Here is a 25,220-nt window from a genome sequence, read left to right as displayed (position 1 = left end):
GAAGCAGTAATTTTGGCCTCTGTTATGGCTGTGAGTTAAGTAGCATCACCAGGAGTTAAAGAAATGGACTTCAAAATTACTTAAAGGCTACAGGAAAAATGTAAGATTATGGTGCAGTAAAACAGCCCTGGAAATCCAAAACTAATGCTTGCCATAAATAGAAGCTTCACTACATTATTTCTCAGCTGAGTAAGCATAAGATTGAATGGCCGATTTCTGCATCTTTGGAGCTAAGCAACAGAGTGCTTCGAGTGCTTCGTTCTGCAGGAGTAGCAGCTAGAAACCATCTGCTGGTTTCTGTCTGAAGGAGTGCCACACGGGAAAGTTTGCCGCTCAGGTGGAGTTTGACTATGGAGCCGCTGTGGGGAGCTGAGCACACCCATCGTGGATCTTGGAAAAGGTGGAGGGTTCTGTCCTGTCCTTGACTTTGCACTGCGGGCATCAGCTCTCTGGGCAGTATGAGGAGGAAGTGTAAGATCCTGATATTTTTTTAAACCAAGGAAAAACTCACAGGCTTAAGAGAGATGAGGCGCTACCCTGAGAAGATCTGGCAGGAGGTTGCTGCTCTCTGCTATCACAGAAACTCAAGTAGGGAATTCAAAGTACAAGATGGATGAACAAAGAAAGCAACAGAGTGGAACTAGTAACTGGCCCTGGAGAAAACTGGGACAGGGGAGTGTTTTACAAAATTCTCATCACATTTACATGCAAATAGTAATGCTAGATTTGTACTTAATTAACTCGTCACTTGAATGAATCCTGTCTGGGTGGAGACGCGTAGCTGTAAAGTTATGTTATGTTCCTTCAGGAATCACCTTAAAGACAACGTATTAACTTCCTTTAATCATTTATTAACAATCTGTTTATGGTTGTTCTTCACTGTCTGTCCTTGGTAGTTGTTCAAATGCAGATTTATTTTTTTTCTGAGCTTTTGAAAACTTATGTGTAAAGTTTTTTTTTTTTTTTTTTTTTTTTTTCCCTTGGTAGGATTAATTCTCATCTATACTATTAATCTTTAGGAACAGAACTGTTCTTTCTTTTTCAGCTTTCATTTACCTCCCTGCTAGACAGATAAAGGCTGTCTTCACTGTAAGGCTTCCAATCTACTGCAGCCAGCAGCAGCCATAAATGAATGTTAATTCTGATAAGCGTCCTACCCAGTGCACTGCAGACTGGAGTTCATCTGTTGTGCACTCTCTCTGTTAAATAGACCAGAATACTTTGCAAAGTCGAATGTGAATGAATGAGACAAAGACTTTGTACAGCTCTGAACTATTCTTTCTATCACTGCTATATCAAGCTGTGCAAGGCAATCTGCTTTGTGAGGCATTGTTCATGACATCTATGATTACATGCTGCACATTTAATTTGGCAAAAAAAAATTTCTTTTTTCAGAAAAGACTTGTTTGCTAACACTTTGAAGTGCAGTATGTATCATTCACCTTTAAATGTAAAATACTCTAATGCTCCCATAAAAGAATTACTTTGGCAAGTGATTTTTACAAAATCAACATGGAGTTAGATTTTGATCTCAGAATTTTCAAATTCCTCAGGTCTTGTGGCATGCTGTGGCAAGGAAAAACAATGACAAGTCCAGACTAAAGTATGTCGTTCAAAGGTAATTCCTAGTGTCTTCTCCCTGCCATCAGTGGTTGCAGAAATCCTTCACTCAAAATCAGCAGGCTGATATTTCAAAACCTGGCTTGTGAAATACTGCTGTTTTTTCCCCCCACAGCACCCTCACAACTGCCATAGAAAATTTCAATTCCAAGATCATTGCTTTAGCAGCATAAAGTTTCACTATAGAAAGGGCTCTTAATGCAGGAAAAGTTTCTCAAGGACGATCATCTTCACCGTTTTACTCAGTTTTGTGGGATGCTTAGTGGTTATCTGACAGTTGTTTGAAATTCTACAGCGAAAAGAAGAAAAATTACATTTTACTGTCTTAATTCGCATCTTTACATCTTATCTGAAAAACCCCAACATTTTTTAGTATACATTTTCAGGTAATACATAACCATTAATCAATTTATTTTGTATAAACTCAGTATTGTCTGAAGTTTAAGAAAAAATACAAAGCAGGTACTGAATGTTCATGATTTAGAAAAAATTACTTTCCTGTAACATAAATAATAAAGAACAAAAAGATTTTTTTTTGCTTATGCATACTGAAACAGCATGTTTTTATAGAGGATGCCTTAGAAATCAGTCAGAAATGGCTCAGGTTATGTTATTGCAAGAAAACTTTGCATTGTATGTTTTCAATCAACATGGAAGGCCATTTGTTTTTACCCAGGCTTTTGAATCTCAGTATTTCCACCACATAACTTTACAGCAAATGCCACTTCATATTGTTTTAAAATTACTTATAGTACATTTTTTCTAAAAAAAAAAAAATAAATAAAAATTCCTACATAAAAAAGGTAGATAATAGTTAAACATAGCAAGGATTTCACCAACACCTGCAAGTTGTTACAAGTTCTTGCTTCAAGTGTCTCCTTTAAGTTTCATTACACTCAAGATTTCAGCTTTCAGAAAGAAATGGGTATTCTGTTCTCTCACAAACAAAACAAAACAAAAACAAACACATTGCAGAGGTTAATTCTGACCTGATTTACATCTTTTACAGATCACGCATTTCATTACAGAGAAAAACTTGGCCACAAATTCAGGTTTAATCTATCTTGTGTTGTTGTTCTTTTCCCCTGCACATCTTCCTACTGTATATTCAGTCACTTTGAAATAAAAAAGCTACTATTTTGAATCCATAATTTCTCTGTCTCTGACCCAAAGAACTAGGCTGGATTACCCCAGCCACCTAGTTGGGAGTTTTGGTTGGGACTGCAGTACCAATACTGTAAACAGTATTGATTTCTGTATGGAATGATTTTTCAAATTGAAAAACACATCTGAGATACTAGCTGTATTTTTACTATTGTAACTTACCTGGATTCATTCACATCTTCTGAGCTGCTGGTGGAGAGCAATTTGGAGATTGCACTCACTACACATAGACTAAGAAAGGAGGGGCTCAGAGGTGTATTTTTGTGTACAGATGCCAGACCTCTAGTGGACACAATGGATAAATGCTTAGGTAAACATATGTGAACAATGCATGGGGGATGCATATGTATTGTCAGGGGGAAAAACTTCTGAAAAGTCTGTTGCAAAAGCTTTTCCATTATTTAAAGTATCATATCCTATTTCATTGTAGTTTTAAGTGCATGAGTCCCAGGAAATCGGTTAACATTGCCTGCTTTTTCAACCATTTGCAAAAATCAGTTGTTGCAGCTACACTGGGACATGCAACAGAGCACACAACAGCTGAAGAAGGCTGGAATGCAGCACTTTCTGGCTTCTGTTCCCACACTGTCTGCTGTTCAGCCACTGCAGGGAGGATATTTAGGAGCTAGGTATTCTGCACTTGGATTTCCTTATATCAGCTAAGTTTCTACCTAGACCACTCTGGTCCAGTTGTTTCAGGAATACAACAGGAAGGCAGAGGGATGTGGAAAGAAATCTAACAGGAATCAAACTACCATCAAAGTCTTTCAATTTATTAATAACTTCTTAAAAATCATACAAAGACAAAAGCTGACACAATAATACTAACTGAGGATCTTGAAAACGATCACAAACAGGTACCACTAACAGTAAAGAGATCTATATTCTATGGTGATATATCTCAGTATCTAAATTATTGTCTTCTCGTGAATACATATCAATGACAAGATCAGGTAGTACTCTTGGCACAGCATCACCCAATGCACTCCGTATGAACATTTACACGGTCAAACTTGTTTTTTTTTTTTTTCATGCAAGACAAACAATCTTTTCTTTCAAAGTTATATAAAATATCTTCAAGAAAAAGGATGACACCAAACATTTCTATGAAAGAGGAAGCATATTTAAAAGCTTAACTAAAAACAGCACATAGTTTTACTGAGGTAAATTTACAAAACAACCCTTGTCACTCATGACAGAGCTAAAAAGAAATCTAAATCTCCAAGACGAGAACTGACAGCCACAGAAGAGCCAGCTCTTATTCCTTGATACTCTGAAGTAGCCGTAATAGATGTGACTCAATAACCTGTTGAACTAAAGTAGAGAAACAGTCTGGTTAATCAGTGTTCAGTGTTTTTTCCAAGTCTTTAGGTATGTACTATTTTGTTTTAGGAGATGCTGACTTGTCCTCTACAAACATTTCACAAAAACAGACAGGAATAAATTCATTCTGAGAAGGGAGTTTGCAGCCCTTCAGAAAATAAAAGCCTCATATAATTAAAAAACAATACACTCAGTAAGGCAGACAGTTTTGGAGGATGATGATCTGTTCTCTGGTTTGAATAGGCAGACAGCTATGGAAAGCAAATTTTAAAGCCTCTACATGGAGAGTGGAAAAGAATGTTTACTTATTTGAAACTACTTCTGTGGAACATTTTGAGACTGAATTCTGGCATGAGTCCTACACCCAGATGTGTAGGACTGTGAAGTTACTGGTTTGTCCATAAGCACAGGGCTCTGCTTGGAGAAACTACATGTGCAGCAGTATGCTCATTTTTTGGTTCAGTTCCAGATTCTGTAACAACAGACATTTCACAGCCTTCAAAATGAAGGCAGCATAAGGGAAAAACAAGAGAGCTTTCTCTGCCTCTTTGTTTTCCGGAGCCAAATAAGGTAGACTAATTCACTGACTCTCACACTATTACTGTCTGCCTCCATGATGAACTAGATGAACTAGAGCTAGTATGACCAGCACAGAAGGTTTTGCAAACTACATCACATCATACCAATCACACAGAGCACTGGGGTGAGTGGTTCAGGAGGGCTGAAAGCTCTATTAGCATTGTCCTGTGCAACTCTGATTCCTTGTGCAGAGTTGGGGAGCAGCTTAGTTCCCCATGCCTGGATCATGGTTGCATCAGCCCTATACACTGCTGTCTGTGCCCACAGATGCAGATCCATGCCAGTAACATATTCTCAGTAGGAACCTGGTTTTCTGAACAAGAAAGAAAAACTGCTCATTTTGTGCTGGTACATTTAGGTATATTAAGACTTTTAGGACAGTGATCTTTATACAGCTGCATAAGGAATAAAACTCTATTAGGCTATTGCAGCAGCTGCATAAACAAGGAGTAGCAAAAAAAAATAAAAATCAAGGAATATACATTTCCAATACTCACCACTGCGATAGCCCAAGGCTACAGCCAAATCCATGGAATTATAACCAGCATCTGTTTCAATAGTTGGATCAGCACCACTTTCTACATAAAATACAAAAAGAAAGTCAGATTTGTAACCATGCTAACTGATAGCACATCACTACTGATAATTCAGTTTGGATAGACTGCTTACCAAGAAGAATTTTTACACATTTCACATGATTCCCATGCACTGCATATAGCAGAGGTGTTCCTCCATTCTGCAAAAGCAGAAAAAAGCCTTAGACACTTAGCAACCAAACATTCTGCAACTGTAATTCCTTAGCACACTAGCATACTTCCATTTATCAGAAAGTTTTGGTCCTTTACAACTTCAATCTTTTTTCATCTACTGGTTAGACTGTAAGCTCACTGTTCTACAAGGGTACAGAATTAGCCTCATTCTCTTTTTACCAAGAAGTGATAACTAGCAGGGCTAGTTTCTCTTTTGTTATCAAAAAGCATCCCATGTAAGTTCGGGGAATGTCAGATACTTCAGAAGAGGTATAACAATTTTCAAACCCAAGCCAATGCTGTGCCCTGCTTCAAGCGTCTGACCTAAGTGCACACAGATGTAAATCCAGTCTAGAGTCTTACCCAGTCATATTCATTGACATCAACTCCACAGTCAAGCAGCATTTTCACAATATCTGTGTATCCTTTACTGCAAGCCAGTGAGAGGGCACTTTCTCGCCCTTTCCCCAAAATCTGAGGATCTGCACCCTAAAATTGTAATAAAAAGAAAAGCAAATGAACCGAATTTTTTGAAGTGACATTTTTACAGAGAACTTCATTTTAAAAGTTCTAAGCACATAGCAGCATTGACAAACTTAGAAAGGCAAAATAAAATACAAAGTAAATTAAGATATGTAAGTGTGCTCTTTTCCTTACGTTCTGGAGGAGAAATTCCACTACTGCTATCTGCCCATGAGCTGCGGCCCACATCAGAGGGGTAAATCCTTCTTCATCCTTATGATTGATTACGTTTTCTGTTTAAATGAAAACATGCAATTTATGAATCCCTTTCACTAATGCACTGTAGAGCTGGTAGAATGAATGTGTTGACATATTCATTGTGAATGGACTGGTGTAGCAGTGTGCCCTGAAAATTGTTCTCATCTTAAATTTTAAAACAAATTGCTATCCCAGAGATGGTGCAAATATCCTTGTTGAAGGAAAAAAAATCCAACTGACCGAAGTAAAACCTAAGATTTTTTTTTTTTTAAGTTCTACGAATCAAGCTGTTTTTACTTAAAAATATTACAAGTTGTCTGTAATCTGGGAGAAAAGTACTGCTTGAAAAAACAAATAATACATTCTGTACTACACTGTAGAAAGCACTCTTTCAAGAGTTTTGTAAAGAATTAGCTTGTAAAGTAATACAGACAGTACAACCCCATTGCTCCCAAAGTTCAATTAATCAATTGGCTGTTTTATAGAAGGTCTACTTATTAAGGTATATTGAGCTCTACTTATAGAGCTGATGTAAGAAAAAAAGAATATATGTGTATATATATATATATATATATATATATATACATATTTTTAACAAGTAGGTGACATTATTTTTTTTTAATATCTAAATACTTTAAAAATCCCATGTTTATCATAGCACCATAATTTTAACCATTACCAACATTGCAGAATCAGTTTGCTTTCGATACAGACGACGCATTAACAAAAGTATGTGGATTGAGTTACTTAATACCTGCTTTCTATAAATGTTTCATGAGAGATGGACTAAAAGAAAGGCTGGTTAGTAATATCAGAATAAGAATAAACTATGAACAGTTTAAAATATCATGAAGAGTAGAAATTTTGTAAATGTATTACGGACACACAATTGCAGACACTGAAGAATACAGTACAACTTTGAATGAGTAGTGCTACTATACTGCAGGTGTGGTCCATAGTTTAAATTACCTAACACACAGCTCTCTATGTTGATCAATGAAATAGAATCAGAAAGCCTTGATTAATAGAATGTGTTTTAAATGATTTTAAAAGAATTTTACCTCTTTTGATAGAACCAACAGATTCTAATCCCTCATCTCCATAGATCACCTATACAGTGGGAGAGTGGGGGGAGGAAGGGATTCCTCAACTCCTGTTAATATTAATGTTTCATTTTAAACCCAAATCATAGCAGTGAGTAAATAGAAGACTCATGTAAAACAACAGTCCACACCTACAAAGAATAGATATCTAAAAAATCCTTCAATTTGTACCATATTCGGAGGTATCTTTAATGCAGCTTTGGGGAAAAAGTGTGCAGCAGGTTATAAATGCGCCGAAGATAAAGAGGATGTTATTTAACCTTCCTTAGACTCACCTTGTTCAATACGCGTGGCCAGATACAACATTTCTCCCTGAGCAGCCAGCTGGTGAACTGATAAAGCTACAAAAAGGGAAGCAAAAGCAGGTGATACGCACACCAGTTTTCATTCTGCTGTTTGGAGCTGGGCCTCATACCTCCATTGGCTTGAGCTGTACATAATCTGGATTTAAGAGCGTGGATAGATTTCATCTTATACTCTGAACTAGAATCACTATGTCAAAAACTGAGATGTTTCTTAAATGTCTCAAAGGTTTTGGTAATTTTTAATTAATGTATAAATTACACGAGAAAACAGAGATACTTCCTACACTGACTCCTCTGAAGGCAACATACTACCCTCTCTGCTGTTTGGTCAGCAACCCAAGACCACGTTAAGAACATTTATCAAATGAAAATAAGCATCTTTTGATAAATTAAGGCTGTGCAGTTTAAAAGCGACATTTCTAACATCATTAATTATTATAAGAGTTCACAAGCTACCACGAAACCTGTCATGCTGCTAGCTGATGCCCCTAACACAACCCTTATTCACTACAATGTCGAACGGATCAGACATTACAGAACTATGCACAAAATGACATCTACAGCTTTTTAAAAAAAACAAACAAAACAAAAACAAACAAAACAAAAACAAACAAAACAAAAACAAACAAGTACCAAGCATTAAAGGCAGCAGAATTCTTAAGGAGTTACAAAGAAAAATTCGCTGATCCCACAGTAAATGCTGCACAGATGCATGGTTCTGACAATTACAAATAGGGGCAGGTCTGAAAAGTGCTCAGGAGGAAATATATGCAATTTATCTGACTTATATAGCAAGAAAACTAGCTAGTGGTTACACATACATAAATATTCAGTGTCCTCTTTCTATTCACTGCATGAAAGTTTGATTTATTTCAGAAAGACTGACTATTTTAGTCAGGCTGAGGCACATGATACAGTTCTAGATAAATTTTTCCCATGCAAACAGGCTTTTTTTTTCTTTAAACATTGGTCTTGCTTGATTTAAGAAAGATGCACAGTCAAGACTTAAAAATGATTTTATAAGAAAGCTGTTGATAGGAGATTAAGTAGATTATGAGTGTAGTTTATAGAGAAAATGCTTGAAAGTCATGAATAAAAAAATCATAAATAATAGCTTGAAGCTCTAAAAGGATCAGAAAAATCTTTCTCTATACTTTTCAAATCAAGAATTGGATCCTTTCTGGAAAATACACCTCAGTCATGAGCTCAGTACAGCACATGCATTATTTTATGGTTGGAACCCTGTAACATTAGACAAGATTATTTCAATGTTTTCTTCCTATATTAAAAACAACAACAACACACACACAAAGGAAAAATGGAAAAAATCTGGCAAGCATCTAACTTGCAGTTCACAAAATATTATTAACAGTTAGGCAGAAGGATACTTACAGTTTACAAGCAGAGGTGTTGTAGACACTTCATTTCCCCTATGTTTGTTAGTTAGGGTAGTTGATTGTTTTATTGGTGAGAAATGCTTTGTAGTTGATGGAGTATAAACGTGCCTTACTTGGATACCAGGGGAAGGAGAAGTATGGATGTTGCATTCAGCTACATTGAACAGAGAAAACAGACATAGTTTTAATGCTAGAAAGGAAGTAAAAAGAAAGCCACAGATTCTAAGTTAAAGTAGAAAACAGCGCTACCACAAGATCTTTCAAACCTACACTAAGTAAGCTTTGTGGCATGTGCTTTTTCCACCATGTATCATGCAAGTTGATTAAAGGGCTGTTTTCATTTCTGGCATAAAGCAATACTGATAAACCATATGTTAAATATGGCGTAACTTCACCCAGAAACAGTTTGTTGTCTAAGAGTGGTAATTCTTTGCCTAGATTCCCAACACATGCAGCACGGATTTACCAGGTAGGATGGCTCCATTTAGCATTCAATATTCTTACTAGCACTCTCCAGTGCAACGAAAACATGAGTTAGCCTCATTCAGTCCTGCAGTCACGAGCCACTCAGCTCAATACTCTACCTACTCCTTCACCAATAGACTCAACCTTCATTGGTTGGGTGAAGGTCACTTCATGGGTGGACCTTCACTGTGTTTCTTCACTAAGACCTTTTCAACTCCTGTTGAATAAAATTGTGACTACATTATGGATGTCTTAAGAATATTTATCCAGTAGGAACAAAGATCTTCCAAACTAGCTACCAGAAAATGCAGAAGCAGGCCACCACTTAGAATTCAGAAGTCACACAGTGCTACTGTTTTTATCAGTACTGACTTTTCTAACTTTGTATCAGAATCTAATAGCAAGGTATTACAGAATAGACAGAGCATCTTGGCTTCCAATTCTCAAAACAATAGCTTTTGATTTTGAGAAGTAGCTGAAAAGCCAAATAATTTTTAAGAAGCTAGCTGACTGAATACTGGAAAGACCTATTGAAGGATTAAATTCCAGTATTCGCTAAACTGATTTGAAACCAGTGTGCACCAGTAATCAGTGCTTGCAAGCTAATTAACACACACACTGAATTCACACTATCGTGAACCTCTTGGTCATAAACCCAAGTGCAAATTTCTGAATAGAACCAATTAGAAGTACAGGATAAAAGGATGAAAATAAAATTACACTCTGTTTGCCGATCAAACAGCTACAGCTGAGGTTATCAAATTAAGAGACCTACCAGGGATTTTTGACCTGCGGTCTCTGGATCCGCAGGACTACTTCTAAGGGGTTCACAAATGTTACCTAAGAAAAAACAACCCTATTGCTGATGGGTCTAAATTTGCCGTTCAGGTCTGCAGCTCCACTAGAAAGCATTTAAGGGCCTGCAAATCAAAAAAGTTTGAAAATTACAATGGCTGAACTGCAGCCAAACAACACAAATCAGAGAAATCATGAAAATCCACAATAGGTCTGTGTTTGTATTTGTTATAGGAAATGGGTCAAATTCAATATCATGAAAAAACAAACTACTAAGCGTCTGAAATATAAAAGCAAGCACTGCAAAAACATAATTACCACTAATAAACAGAAAGAAACCCTAACTCCCTTCTCTATCAACGTGCTCAGCTATTAAAAAGTATAGATCAATTCTTATGAAGCTGGACAGCAATGGTTAAATATTAGCTACAGAGAACAATTTACAGATTTACAGCACTGTTAACCTTCAAATAGTGTGAAACTGAATCAGCAAGACACTTGCTACAATGAAGACGGGCTTTGTCTATCCATATTCACAGGGCAAAGTAAACTGCAAGACCTGTTATTTGGACATCATACCAGTGAAAAGATAAAACATGATCCAGAACACTACTGTAGTTGAAATGACCATATAGTACTTTTAGTAATGTTTTGTAAAGACACATATTCAACAATGTGTAGCATATTGTATGACTTTATAATAGGGCTTGCTACCAGAAGAAGCAAGCTTGTTTTCATAATCTGCATCAGGTCTTAATAAATTAAAGACTTTTTGTGCCATCATTTTTTAAATTAAAAAAGTGCAATAAAATAAACTTGGGAAAAATTAGTTTTACAGTAATAATCAGTAAGACATATATAAAAAATGCTAGCAGAACAAATCTTAGAAATGATTACACATATATGGCAGATACTTTTTTTTAAATGCAGCATCTTAACACGATGAAACAGTCTAGACACAACAATTTGTACCATAAAGTTCAACCTTTAAATAGGACAGATGCCACTTCGAGGTCGGAGTTAACTTGATCTTGAATATTTTTACTGTCCTCCTCATTCAGAGACTTCACAAACCGCGAGCAGACGTTCATATCAAATCTATTGGGCAAAATGAACTTCATGCCCATGGTGACGCTCTGCATTTGACCTTCCTCCGTGCTGGAGTCCAGCTGACGCTCCACCTTGATGTCCGGCATGGGGGGGAGGCTGTAGCTAGCGGTGCATTCCTCCACAATCAGCTGCGCCCCAGCGTCTAAGCTCGCTGAGGACGCCATGGCTTCAGTCAGGCGCAGGTTTTACGCTGCGGGTCTCTCCATGGTATCCGCCCGGTGCGGGTGCGGCCAGCCGAGCCGCATGCAGAGAGATGCGGGTGTCTGCGCGACCTGCGGCGAACACGGGTTAACAACGTTTAGCCACACGGCGTTAGCTTTAGCTGGTTAAAGCCTCGGAGGACGCAACCCTGCCAGGCGCTACGGGCCCAGCCTCTGTATGAGGCTACCAGACGGTTACTCTGCCCCCCTCCCCCCCCAACCACCTGAGGCGCCATTTCACGACAGCCGCGACAGCGAGCACCGACCCCCCCCCCCAGCCCACGCAACCCCCCTCGCACACAGACCCCCAAGCAAAAGTTACCGCGGCTGCGCGCCCCTCGGTGCCGCGGGAGGCGGTGCGAGCCGAGCAGCGCCCCACGACCCACGACAGCCCCCCCCCAGTCACGACGACAGGGAGGCGTGTCGCGACAGCCGCTCTGTGTGGGGGGGGGAAGGAGGGGAGGGAAGTGGCGCCTCACTCGCGCGCCGCGCCGCGATTGGCCCGCAGGCGGCGCCCGCCGATGACGCGCGCGTGCGCAGAGCGCACCGCCTCTCCGCGAGGTGCGAGCGGGGACCGACATGGCGGCGGCAGCGCGGAAGGGCGGGAAACGCGGTCTCTGAGGCGGCCCCGAGCCTCCCCGAGCCTCCCCTCCTCTCCCCTCCCCTCCCCTCACCGAGCCTTCCTCAGCGCCTCGCCCCGCCATGGCGTCCTACAAGCCGGTGGTGGTGCCGGCGGTGCCCAAGCTCGGGGAGAAGGTGACGCAGGACACGTTGTACTGGCGGGGGTACAAGGTACGGCACGGCCGCTCTCCGGGGGGTCTCCAACGGCGCCCCGAAACCCGCCGGGGGGATTCAGGGAGAGCCAGGGTAACGCGAGGCTGATGAAATTAACATCCTCGAGTCATGCTTACTGCTTACCCGGGGGCAATTAAGCTATTTATAACCTTCCCTGACTGAACTTTCTTTTCTTTTTTTTTTTTTTTTTTTCAAATAAAAGTCATAATTAGTGGGTCTGTTATAGTGCCTGGGTCTGTTATAAAGTGGAAAATAGTGTTAAAAGTAGCCCAGAAGAAGAGACGCTTCATGGGATAGCACTCACAGATAATTTGGTTCTGAATATCATTCTGAGCTCTATAATAAGAATAGATTCTTTGATTTCATTTTTGATACTTATGTGTGTTTAATCGTCTTAATTACAACTCTTTTAGACGCCTGTTCAGATAAAGGAATTTGGTGCAGTAAGTAAAATCGACTTCTCCCCAGTTCCTCCATATAACTATGCTGTTACAGCCTCCTCAAGGGTAAGTAGCTTTTTTTTGATGTTTTCATATTGCTGTTGTTCAACTGCTGTCATGTGAATGAACTTACTATCTTTTCCTTTTGCCAGATCCATATTTATGGTCGTTATTCTCAGGAACCTATCAAAACGTTTTCTCGCTTCAAAGATGCTGCCTATTGTGCCACATACAGGGATGATGGCAAACTGCTTGTTGCTGGCAGCGAGGAAGGTAGCATTCGTCTCTTTGATATTAGTGGAAGAGCACCCCTGAGGCAATTTGATGGTCATACTAAGTAAGACAGTGTTTTGTTCTTTGTGTGCATAAGCTTGTCTGGTGTATTTACGTATGTCTGCTTAGCATGTTGTTGAAAATCTGAGTAGTATTCATCTGTGCTGCTTGCAACTTCTGCACGTCTTACTGAAAAGTAGATTTTAAAATTGAATTCCAGGTTAGAGTAATGATACTGTTTTTAACTCTAAATGTGAATTGGACACATGGAAGAATAAATACATATTCTAATTAAGGCAGATGTTTGCTGATATGTTGTGGAAACACAGTCTTGTGACTGCATGGTGTTGGTAAGCAAATTTTATTTGATGCTGGGAGGAGCAGTTGTAAAAAGTGGTTAGAAAAGCTGTGAAGAAATATGTGAGGAAGAGCAGGAATCACTTTAAAAAACAATTAAAAAAAGAAAAAAAGGAAAGTCTGTGCCCCTGGGTGTGGAAGAAGTTGGAGGAGGAATCCTGATCTTTGAGTGAAAAGAGGACAATGGTAATAATTAGATTAAACAGATTGCTGTGCTCTGGAAGATCTAAAGCTGTTTTATCTTTCTAGAGTAATAACAACAACAACTCTCTTTTATAGGAAAGCACCCATGCAGAACTTGAGATTGTGTTTCTACCTATCTGAGCTCTCTGGCTGCAGATAGGGTATTATTTGAAGTCTTAATCCCTAGGTTAATTTAATAAAATCTAAAGTATCTATGTTTCCTGTCAAAGTCATTCTCTGTTGGGATGTTAAAATGATAATACTGATTTTGGTAGTAATTCCTAAAGGACAAGGAGAGTGTCCAACACAGTCTTGCTTAAGGCTTACTATTTTAAATAGCTTAAAGGTTATTATTTCAAAAGGACTGGGCTAGTACACAGACCTCCAAGTAATAAATGCAGAATTTACAGCTCTTGAATGAGCATCCAGTAGATCTGTAAAACTCTTAATGCAGATCATGGCAGTGCTTGGATTAGCATCTTGTGTGCAAGATCCTTTTCTGGCTGGAACTGTACGAGATTAACTATTTTTAACTTCTGAAGTGAGGCTCGCTAATTTCCAGTGGTAAATACTTTGCACTTTCAGACTAGAGAGAATCCTTCCCTTCAGCAAGCTCTTTATTTGTGGAAATAAGAATATATTTTAACAATGGCTATTGTGCACTTTGGTTTCTAGAGCTGTTCATGTGGTGGGCTTCCTCTCTGATAAATACCGAATATTTTCTGGTGGTGATGATTATTCATCAAATTTGTGGGATATTCCAAGTGCTGCAGAAATTGTGACATACACTGAACATACAGACTATGTGAGATGTGGCTGTGCAAGTAAATTGAATGGAGATGTCTTTATAACAGGTTTGATTTTATTTTTTATGCATGGTGTTGTTTTTTTTTTTGATAGAACCGAAGAAAAAATACAGTAAATTTTTAATACAGTAGCATCTTGTGTATTTTATTTTAAACATCAACAATCTTCCTGTTCAGAGCCAATCTTGTTTCCTTTTTACTTGCTTTTCACAGTTAATGCTGGTGTTTGTAGGGTAGCAAAGTGTTTAACATATTTTTGCTTTAGCCTGTTAAGGTTAATGGGGCTATTCTGACTTGCCTTTGAAAGTTGAAGATGCTGTGAATGCATCCTTTAACTGGGATTGATGGAAGTGTTTTATCAGGGCTCTGGAAGAGAGCAGTAGTTCCGCCGCAATTTGTACAGCCTAAAACTTGCAGACTCAGAAATGAAATGTCTTACGAGTTTTTAAGATCTGTTGCCTTTTTTTTTTTCTACGAGCAACTTTCTATTAATCTGTTGTGAATTTATAAATTAAAATGCTGTGAAAAATCGAGAGTTCCTTGATTTAGGGGGCAAAAGACAGTAGGTTTCATCATGTTTTCTGGTATTTGTTGTTACTAATACACTTGATTAATGGAAGGGAAATAAAGTTAAGAATTAAATTACTTTTAAGACCTGACACGTGGCTAGGACTAGAATTGGAAGCCTTATGCTGCCAGAAGGCTATAAATTAAGTAAACCACTAGGCATTTTAAATGTATGGTGTAAGACTGACTGTTTCCATTTGTCAGGAGCTCCTTTAGATCGTAACACGTGACCATTTTACTTCTTGAAATACTTGAATTACGAAACTGAAGCTATTTATGGTGTTGTTTGCAGGTTCCTATGATCACACTGTGAAAGTGTTTGATGCAAGAACAAAAAGTAGTGTCATGACAATAGAACATGGCCACCCAGTGGAGAGTGTGCTTCTTTTCCCTTCAGGAGGACTGTTAGTGTCTGCAGGTACTTAAATAAAATCAACTTTGTTTTCTGCTGGGCCCAATTTGAGAAATGTTTCAGCTGCCGTCTTCCCTGTGTGATGCTTTAATTTGGCCAAGAAGTGGTAAGTATGTAAAGACTAGATTTCTCAAGGATCTTCCTTGGGAACTGGTGTTGATCTGAATGTTGAAGGTAGGGGTCTTATCTCTGATTTGCTTCTCTTGTAATTAGTTAAAAAATAGTAGTACACTTTTAATGATGAAATGCACTTTATTGGCTCAGTGGTGGCCTGAAGGAACGTATTTAAGAAGTGTTTTGAAAGGTGTGGCTGTACATTTCTCTAAATTATGCTTAGCAATGTTTTTTAGTCTCTTGCTATTGCATGAGAAGTCTTGCGATCCAGTAGTGTTTAAATCCTTTTTGTAAGGAATACATTGAACCATTCAGCTATGCCTGCAAAACCACCTGAAAAAGAACAGGCTTGTAATGTGTCTTGTCCCAGGGTATAGCCATAATGGATGGAGAGCACAAGCAGGTGCAGAAAACTCTGTTACAAAGGAAGCACTGTGTCACTTGTGTGAAAACGTCTTCAGAGAAGCATAAACATGTGCATGTCCAACTGTTTTGTGTGCTTCTTTCTCATAGGAGGACGTTATGTCAAAGTCTGGGATGTATTGAAAGGCGGACAATTACTAGTTTCACTTAAAAATCATCATAAAACTGTAACTTGTTTATGCCTGAACAGCTCTGGACAAAGGTTATTATCAGGATCCCTGGACAGGTTGGTTTATTTTGGAACTTTGTTTTGCCGTTTTCTCTTATTAACCTGAGCATCAGTGAGAGTTGCATGCGCCATTTGGTAACGCATGGGGTGAACTTCTGAATAAGCATTCGTTTTTTTTGAACCTCTGAATTGACCTTTGCTGTCTCAATAAGAAAACTGTTCTTATTTTACTTCAACGCAGTTCAATACTGGTTAGCATTTACCTTTAAAAGAGCCCATTTTTGGTGTATCCGTGCTGTTGCTTTTTGTCTCCCTTAAAGTGACTCTGTGAATGGAAGGAATGTACCCAAGGTGCATAGGTGAAATAAGTCCTTTGCAAGGGTGCTTTCTTTATTTTTTTTGTTGCTGAGTTCAGTTATACAATCTGTTGTCTCTAAGACATTAGAAGTATGAAGTGGTCTGAAGTGACCGTGGTCTATTCTCTTACTCCCTGCCTTCCCTCCATGCTGTGCTTCCTAGGCTCCCTCGAGCTATATGGTCACAAAGCATAAGCTGTGAAGGGTTGTATTAACTATGTAGCCATGGGTTGTTCAATGCTTATAACACTAAAGTTCATACTTGTAAGATAGTGTTTAGCTTTTTCATTTGTTAAGGATTTTCTACTCTCAAACGAATCATTGAAGGGCAGCTGGATGCAAAAATACCCATGGATTTAATTCCAGAAATTATCAGTAAATCTTCCATTTAAAATTAAGAACAAGTTAGGAGGAACACTGTCTTAGCGTTTCCTAATAAGTGTTGCTGAAGTCAGGTTGTCTTTACATCTGCCTTTGGTTTCCTTTTGTGCCTTTTTCACTGTTTTCATCTTTTTAGTGTAAGGGTAAGTAATCCTTTCTTTTTCTTTTCTGAATCTTTTGCTAGAACCTTCCTGTTATTACAGGAGAGGTAATAACAAAGAAGCTTGCTAGTAGTCTGAAGAAAGCTTTGCTTAAATATTCAGTTTCTTTAAATGATCTCCTAGAAGCTGAGAACAATAAAGTTTCTGTGAAGGCATTAGTAACAAGGTTTTAATCGTCACTGTTCCTATACAGGCACGTGAAGATTTACAGTACGACTTCCTACAAAGTAGTCCACAGCTTTAACTATGCAACATCTATCCTCAGTCTTGCATTGTCAGTAAGTACTTTAGAAGTTTTTATAGGCAGGGTAATTGTTGACAAGCTTTAAGTCTCTGAAGTAATTGATTTTTGCTTTCATTGCTATTAGATGTTTCACAAGAATGCTGAACATGTGAACTAGAATCACTGACTGTATTTCTCCTGGGTAAAAATTGCATTTAGAGGTTTAAAACATAATAGATTAAAATAGGTAACCAGATGTTACTCGAATAGATCTATACAAAATTGTGTGTTTATCAGGCACCATATATAGTGTTGGGTAAGTATGCAGCTTAGAAGGGAAGTCCTTTAAGATGAGTATACACATCTTTTTGCTTTTCAGGAACCTTCCAAGTCTTCTTGTATGGCAGTGATAAAAGGAAAAAGTGTTTTATTTCTTTCTTTGGAAGATCTAGAATAGGATGAACCTGTCTTAGAAGTTGTTGATGTTAGAATGGTCTGAGGAAAAGAAGAGGAGAGGGCCTGGGGTATGAGCATAAAGAAAGGTCTGCGAAACCAGCTGTCTTACTGTCTTGGGAACAGAAAACAAAGATCCTTATTTCTCCAAAGTGTTCCAATGGATAACTGGCTGTTTGGGCAAAAATTTGAAGGCCAGCACCTCTTTTTTTTTTAAAGCAGAACTGTCATGATGCAGTCACTCTTCTATATAACCAGTAAAGGGTATGTAAAAGGGACTGTGAAGGTCTTTGCTACTTTACTGTTGTCATGATCTTCTGTAACCAAGGAGGAAGGGCAAGGGTTAAGGGCGACAGAAAATCTTCCTGCATGTCCTACCTTGTTCCCCAGAGAACTAGAGCTATAGGTCTTGAATGAATTTGGATTAGGTGAAGACTATATTGGGGCATATCTTTCACAGAACCACAGAAAACATGCTTCAAGCCTCTGCTTCAACTGCAAAACACATGCCATACCTGCATATCTGATGTTCTTCCAAACTTGTTTGCTGATGATACCAATTTCTGTGTAACTCAAAGAATTTCTCTAGTATAAACCTGTTCAGTCTCTCCATTAGCTTGTACAAAATTTTAACCTTCACTAAATTCTTTGACGAAGAGTTCCATGTCTCTTGACACAACAGTTAGCAAGGGTGCCTCCTTTTGTTCCATTTGAACCTTCACTAGTGTCACTTGATATCCTTAAGGAACACTGAGCAACTGATGTCCATCCATGCCTGTCATGATTCTGTAGGCTTCTATAATATGCCTCCTCAGCTGTCGTTTTCCCGTGCTAGGGAGTTCTGTCTCAAATCAAGCCAACTTTTTATTCTCCTTGTTTTTTTTTGATTTTTTTCTACTCTGATTCTGCTTCTGATTTTTGAGAATGACTTGCATAGGATGTAGGATGTGGACAAATTATGGATTTATTTAATGGCATAACGACCTTCTATTTTTTATTTCTTATGTAATAATTTCATTTGCTGTTTTCCTTAACAGCTGTTGAGCATTCAGCTGATATTTAAAGTTTTCATATAGTTATCTATTAGTACTAATGGGTCAGAACCCACATTTTAATATGTAAAGTCAGTATTTTTTCTGTAATGCATTATTTAAAATTACAACCTTTATCATCAAATAAATTTAACCTTTTTATGTAGATAGAACATATAGCACTGGCTGATGTTTTGAACAACTTTCACTTGTTTCTGAAAATGCTGCTGATCCATGTTAGCTTTCTCATAGGTGGTGTTTATGTCTGCTGTATAGCATGTAGTATCCAAAAGCAGTTGTACATCATTTGGAAAAAAAACCCACAACCTATCCTAGATTATACTCGCATGTGGTTTTGTGAGAAGGATGTTAATGTGTATTTGAATCTTGCTGAACTAGTCATACTGTATACTTCTAGGTATTTATTAAAGGCTTATTAGATAGATAATGTTGCTTAGATTCATAGCTTTGAAGATGGTCCTTCAGGTACAGGGAATTTGACAACAGAACCCCATAGATGTGGCTTCTAGCTTAAATTTTTCTATGATACTATGATTTGAGTTTTATTACTACACGTGAAAGTTGAAAAATATGCACAGTAGTAATGCATGTGTTGTCAAATAAAACACTAGGTTCCTAACTCTGTGATTTTTGCATTTTAGCCTGAAGATGAAACTATAGTTGTAGGCATGACCAATGGGGTGCTAAATGTTAAACACAGAAAACCTGAAGAAAGCAAAGAAAAGTCTCAAAAGAAGAGACAACCAGCATATAGAACCTATGTGAAAGGAAGAAATTACATGCCAAAACAGGTAAGGTGAAGTGAGAAAATGTATCTCGAAGCACTCAAGATTTTTTTGTGTGTGTGTGCACTAAGTTGAAGGGAGGCAAGACACAAAGACATACAAGCTTGTCCATAGTAGTATGTTTACATTTTATATCTACACAAATTCATTGTGTTTGTCTTACTCTGAACTTATATTTCAATTCTAGGAGGATTTCTTTGTCAGTAAGCCTGGAAAGTGTGTTTTGAGGAAATACGACAAGCTACTGAAGGGCTTTCAGTCATCCAAGGCCCTTGATGCAGTATTGGAGGTAAGGCTTTGTTTCTGTCTGATCAAAGTTGTGTGCTGTCATTCAAAGTGGATTTTTCTGTATCTTGGACTAGTTTTCTTTTGGTGTATAACTAGAAAGTAGTCAAACTGTGTGGGTTCCTTGTGTGTCCTTTGTTCATTTTATTTTTTGCAAACTGATACCATCCCTGTTTTCTGTATCAAGATGTTGCTTTGATACTAAACTCTTCTTCTATGTGTTCAGCCACACATCAGGCTTTATACCCCTGAAGTTACGGTTGCAGTTATGCAGGAACTAAACCGCAGAGGAACACTAAGGAGCGCACTTGCAGGCCGAGACGAGAAGCAAATGAGTCTCCTCCTTACCTTTGTGACAAGGTATTATTTTACCTTACTTACTCTGACAACTTATTTTGAGACCGATATTTCTTACTAGCTTTTGCCACAGGGGTTCAGGAGATCGTGTTTGTAGCACTGGTTGAAATTTCATGTGCCTTTTGCTTTCTGATGCCAAGGTCTGGGATTTTGGCTGTAGTACTGAGACAGTTTACATGTTAGCACAGAATGATTTTGTTGATACTATGAAAGCCACCAAAAGAGACTGTTTTGCCCCTTTGCCCCACATTTTACCCTTAGTCTGTTATTTTTTGTCTTTTCAATGCAACCCATGTCTTAACATACCTGAGGCTTTTGCCAGTCCTCCAGTCCCTGCTGTCTTTGTGAAAAGAGGAGGGTAAATAACACATGCAGCTTTTTTGACTCATATCCCTGATTGCTGTTCTGTGAGGTCTCTTCCCTAAGAAAAATGTTATCTGTATGCCAGTATGACAGAGCTGCTTGTAACTTTCATTTTTCAACACATTACAATGGCGATGTGTTCTAATTTTGCAGGCGTGTAATTGAACCTAGATTTACTCCAATACTGGTAACTGTCGCAGATATGATCACTGGTAAGTACCACACAAGGAAGACTCTTAAAGTCCAGCAGCTAATTTGAAAACAAGGTGAAAAATCCTACCCTTTTAAGAAACTACGTCTACATAGTTTAGTTTATAAACTCAATGGCGATAAAATGATCCAAAAAGAAATTTTGCTAGACAGCATTGATCCTGCAGACAGTATAAATCAGATACTGTCTGTGAGGTTCCTCATGGTTTCTTAAATTTTTTTTTTTTTTTGGTTCTTCATCTTTCTGTACTTCTGTAGTACAAGTGACTTCAGTTCCTCCAATGAGGTAAAATAGTATTCAATATAGTAAAAACTTCTTTTTCTGTTAGGTTGACTTATGTATTACTGTGGGTATGTACCAATAATTAACACTGTTTTTCAGAACACTAGCAAAGTTGTCTTATTTGTCTACAATGTTGGATTAGTGCCAGGTTCTTTAAATGCCTATCTAATTAGCCAATATAATTTCTACATCTTTAATAGATATGTCTATCTTAAGTGACTCTCTTCTTTACAGATATTTATCAGCCTGTGCTTGGACAGTCAGCAGTTGTAGATAAACAATTCTTGAGGCTTCAGGAAGCCATAGGAAGAGAGATTGACTATCAAGAGGAACTACTAGAAGTTTTAGGAATGATGGATGCACTATTTGCTACTTTGACTAAGAAAAAAGCTACGTATCTAGAAGAGAACAAAAGTAATGGTCTTACAAATACTCCGGATCAAGATATGTGTAACTAACTGATGTCCACCACAACAAAAACTATATGGACTTGAAATAGATGACCTGTTCTCCTGATAAGTTTTTATAATAGTGACTTTCAAAATAAGCCCCTCTCTGCACAAGTTCTGTCTTGCAGGATGTGTTTTTGAAGAGGACATTATAGAAGACAGAGGAAGAAGGACTTTTTCAAGGTTCTCCATGTAATATTTTTTGAACAACTGAATTTTAAACTTTTATTCCAAAGCTATTTAACTTTTAATGAGTGTATTGTGCATCCAGTACTAAGTCATGATTTGATTTTGGAAGAACAATTAGTAATTTTTACTTTTTGTTTACTAGAAAATAATTACAAGTTTGTCTAATTTTAACATGTCATCATCCTTATTTAAGGTTAGTGTCCCATCTCAGGTACTTGGACACAGGAATAAAACCATGTATGTATTTGATATAACTTGACAGTCTTGTGTTTTCTTTCATTGCTTTGTCTGCACTTCAAACTTCCATAAATTCATAGAAAACATCAAAATAAAAAGAACTGGTACATGTAGGTTTTTTTTTTTGAATGGTAGAAGAAATATGCTTCTATATTATTGGAAAAACTCATTTCTTTTTTTAAAGAGTGATGTATGTTTATGACTTCCAATTCTCAAGAAAAAAGATAATCCTTGCATCTAAGGGGACATGAATTCAAAATAAATTAACGTAGTAAGTAAATAAATTGTACACCAATGAGGAAATCATCAGGTACATATAATCCAAGAGATTTTTCTTAGTTCTGTCACTGTTGTTATACAATAGAGTCTAATATTTTATAGAATAAAATCATAGAATCACTCAGGTTGGAGAAGACCCTATTTCATCAAGTCCAACCATCGCCTAACGCTACCAGTTCCAGTAGTAAAACATGTCCCTAAGTGCTACATTCACACAAATTCTGTATTACAATGCTGGGGTAGTTGGTTTTTTTTGTTTGTTTGCTTTTTAAACTTCAAGTGAAGCTGAAGTAAGATCATGTACTTTGGAAAGAAGGGTGTACCAAAGGCCACTCACATTTAGGATGACAGTTTGGTAAAACTTCATTTGTGGTCTGTTTTTGTGTTTTCACCTGGGGCTGAAACTTACTGGGATACCATAAGAATTTCCCTCAAAAGGAATTTGTGCATGTCTGGCAGTTGGCAGTGAATGTTTATCAGTATAACTTGGAAAATTTTTCCAAGTTTTAAGTACATTCAGGTAAAACTTTCTGAGTTTTACCTAAAATTTTACTGTCTTTGACTTGAAAAATGTGGAATAGTACCTGCTCTGCTGTAAAAAAAAAATATGTGACCAATATATCTTCCTGGCTAATGGGATTTGCTAGTTATATTTTGAAGACTTAAGATAATAATGGGTAATAGTGAGGAACGTGTTCTTGCAAACTTCAAACATTTCTCAATGCTTTTTCATTTTCTCAGTGCTTACTTTACTATTTTTTATCCTATTGCTGCTAATAGAGTTGAACTTTCTTTTGTCTTTTAGGAAATCTTACTTTTAATTGTGTGACTTAATCAGGTAGTGTCTTTTAGAAGACTTAATATAAAGGTTCTGGGGTGAGCAGCTCTTCCTGGAGCCTCCTTCTTCCACAACTCTTCAGTAGTACCTGTTGAAGGTGGATGTTTCTCTCAACAGCCTAATGTTCTATGACTTGAGGACCACAGCCCTTGACATCGTTGTCTAAATTCTTATTGATGATCTTCCTATCTGAATTATGCATTCATTGTATTGCCTTGAAGTTTGATGTGTGGCTTGCAGCAGCATGGGAAGGAGTTGCATTAAAATAGTAGATAAGTTTGATCTTACAGTAATTTGATTAATTATGAGGTTTCCCATTCATGTTATTCTGTCAAATGAGCTTGCCAAGGTATCATTTACACAAATAGAAATCTGATCCAAAGGTGGGAAAATATGGTATTTTAAGATCTTAATTTCTAAGAAGGCTACTAAAATCAAGTTTTGAAGATTTTTACCCGAAAGGCAAACTGATTTTTGTTCCTTAAGTAGAAGTTGTATCATGAGTTCTGGATTCACTGCCTTTGTGTTGAAGGCTAGTATTTGTTCAGGTGAAAGCTAGTCTGCTTGTCAAACTTGACTGTTGTTTGTGACCCTGTTTATTATGAAAAAATACTGATTTTTTTTCCCTATGTTTAGTAGTCTTTTTATCCCATGAGGCTTTTTTTTTTTTTCAGTACCTACGCAGTGAGGAGTCAAAATAAGGCGTATTACTACTAATAAAGAACCTGTTGACATTCTGTAACAATAGCCCGTAGTAGAAGGGGCTGAATGATGCTCAGCATATTGTCTGTGAAGATCCATTGGTAGTGGTGGTTGCTAAAAGGATGCTATGCAATCCATAATGAATTTGACACAGGAAACAGTAAAATGTGAAGGGGGAAGAGTAAAGCTGCAGGAAGTGTAGTATTGAAGTGACTAGTAAAGCAAGCAAATTCTGAATGTTTAATGCTGTAGGCGTGAGGAGCTGGATATAAATGAAGATGAAAATATTCTTGCTCTGTATGTACCAGGTTGCATTCTTCCATGATCAATTGTGTGAGCTGTCATAGAAGGGTTTTTATTTATTTCTGCTACTGTCTCAGGGTACATGCTTATTCCAGCCCTTCTCAAATTAAATAGGTTGCAGTTTGCGGAGAAGTCACTCTTGCTGACTCACTGATGGAATTCTGGAGTTGAGACAATGTAAATCAGACCATGTACGTGCAACTATAAGCAGCAGATTGCACATCTAGATTCTAGGGTTTTGACGCAGAATAGCTTTATCTATACTGTCTGATATTTTAACCTTCAGCCAGAGATTTTGGTTTTAGGTTTGAAATTTCTCGAGTTCACTAAGAGCAGAAAAGACAGGATTGTGTCAGGAAAAATTTTAAGTGCATTAAAGCAGGCTTGAGCCATATCTTACTTAAAATATAACTCACCTCTTCATAGATTCCGAAAATATCTTTTGACCCTGCTCAGAGGGAGCAACCTCTTGTAGATTGCAGAAGTACATCTGGATGGTGAATTTGGCATTGGTGTTGCCAGCAAATAGCCATCATTAGTCTTCAGACTCTTTCATGTTTCTGCATCTAAAAACAAACAAAAAGTTTAAATGTCTCTAATGATGCTTGTGTAATGCTGGCAATTCTTGCCAAATACTTGATATAGATTTGCATGCCTGCTTGAGCTCAGAGTTTGTGCAGGTTACGGTTGCAATGTTTCTGGTTGCCTTGGATAATCATCGTCTACCTTTCACTGGCATTCCTTGGTTGGAGCCTGTAATGCACTCCAGTGAAATAATGCAAAACAAGTAAAAGTTTTTACAGAAAAAAAAAAATGACATTGGATTTTATAGGATATTGCATTTCAGTATTTAAAACACAAATTTTGTACCTGCAGAGCAAATTTTCAGGGAAGATCTCACACATTTTACACTTGAGAAAGAAAAGTAACACTAAAGAAACAAAAGCCCCCTATTTAATTTTTGGTTTAAATTTCTCATTTAAAATCCCCTTTAAAAATGAAGGGAGAGATGTATAAGAACGCTATGTTGTAAAAGTATGTGAGTGTATGTCTTGGTCTTAATCCTTGCCTAGATAGCTGTTTGTAGTTTCTGTGACATGCTCTGAAGGTAGGTGATGTAAAATGAATTATTATTATTATTATTATTGTTATTATTTTATTTTATTTTATTTTATTTTTGAGTAGCTTTGCTTTCTGGATCTTACTGTACCACAACTAACACCTCTTCAAGTCTACAGGAGAGGA

At 37.7% G+C, this 25,220-nt stretch overlaps 2 protein-coding genes across 2 annotated transcripts; one reads left to right on the top strand and one right to left on the bottom strand.

Moving 5' to 3' along the window:
* Positions 1-3,536: 3,536 nt before the first annotated feature.
* ANKRA2 (ankyrin repeat family A member 2) lies at positions 3,537-12,029 on the bottom strand. The gene is made up of 9 exons (XM_035553529.1): positions 11,853-12,029; positions 11,206-11,602; positions 8,956-9,114; positions 7,534-7,599; positions 6,093-6,190; positions 5,799-5,924; positions 5,356-5,422; positions 5,184-5,264; positions 3,537-4,098 (listed from the first exon to the last, which is right to left on the bottom strand). Exons 2-9 carry the CDS (start codon positions 11,492-11,494, stop codon positions 4,043-4,045), a joined length of 942 nt encoding a protein of 313 aa, XP_035409422.1. The 5' UTR covers positions 11,495-11,602; positions 11,853-12,029; the 3' UTR covers positions 3,537-4,042.
* Positions 12,030-12,049: 20 nt separating this feature from the next.
* Positions 12,050-21,875, top strand: UTP15 (UTP15 small subunit processome component). Its single transcript, XM_035553530.2, has 12 exons — positions 12,050-12,322; positions 12,739-12,831; positions 12,918-13,102; positions 14,254-14,432; positions 15,244-15,369; positions 15,991-16,126; positions 17,161-17,245; positions 19,337-19,486; positions 19,668-19,769; positions 19,992-20,125; positions 20,639-20,697; positions 21,213-21,875. Exons 1-12 carry the CDS (start codon positions 12,233-12,235, stop codon positions 21,434-21,436), a joined length of 1,563 nt encoding a protein of 520 aa, XP_035409423.1. The 5' UTR covers positions 12,050-12,232; the 3' UTR covers positions 21,437-21,875.
* The last annotated feature ends 3,345 nt before the right edge of the window (positions 21,876-25,220 follow it).

Source organism: Cygnus atratus, chromosome Z (assembly GCF_013377495.2).
Source record: "Cygnus atratus isolate AKBS03 ecotype Queensland, Australia chromosome Z, CAtr_DNAZoo_HiC_assembly, whole genome shotgun sequence".
Lineage (NCBI taxonomy): Eukaryota > Metazoa > Chordata > Aves > Anseriformes > Anatidae > Cygnus > Cygnus atratus.
Note: the sequence above shows the minus strand (reverse complement) of the source record. Positions and strands in the feature narration are given on the sequence as shown.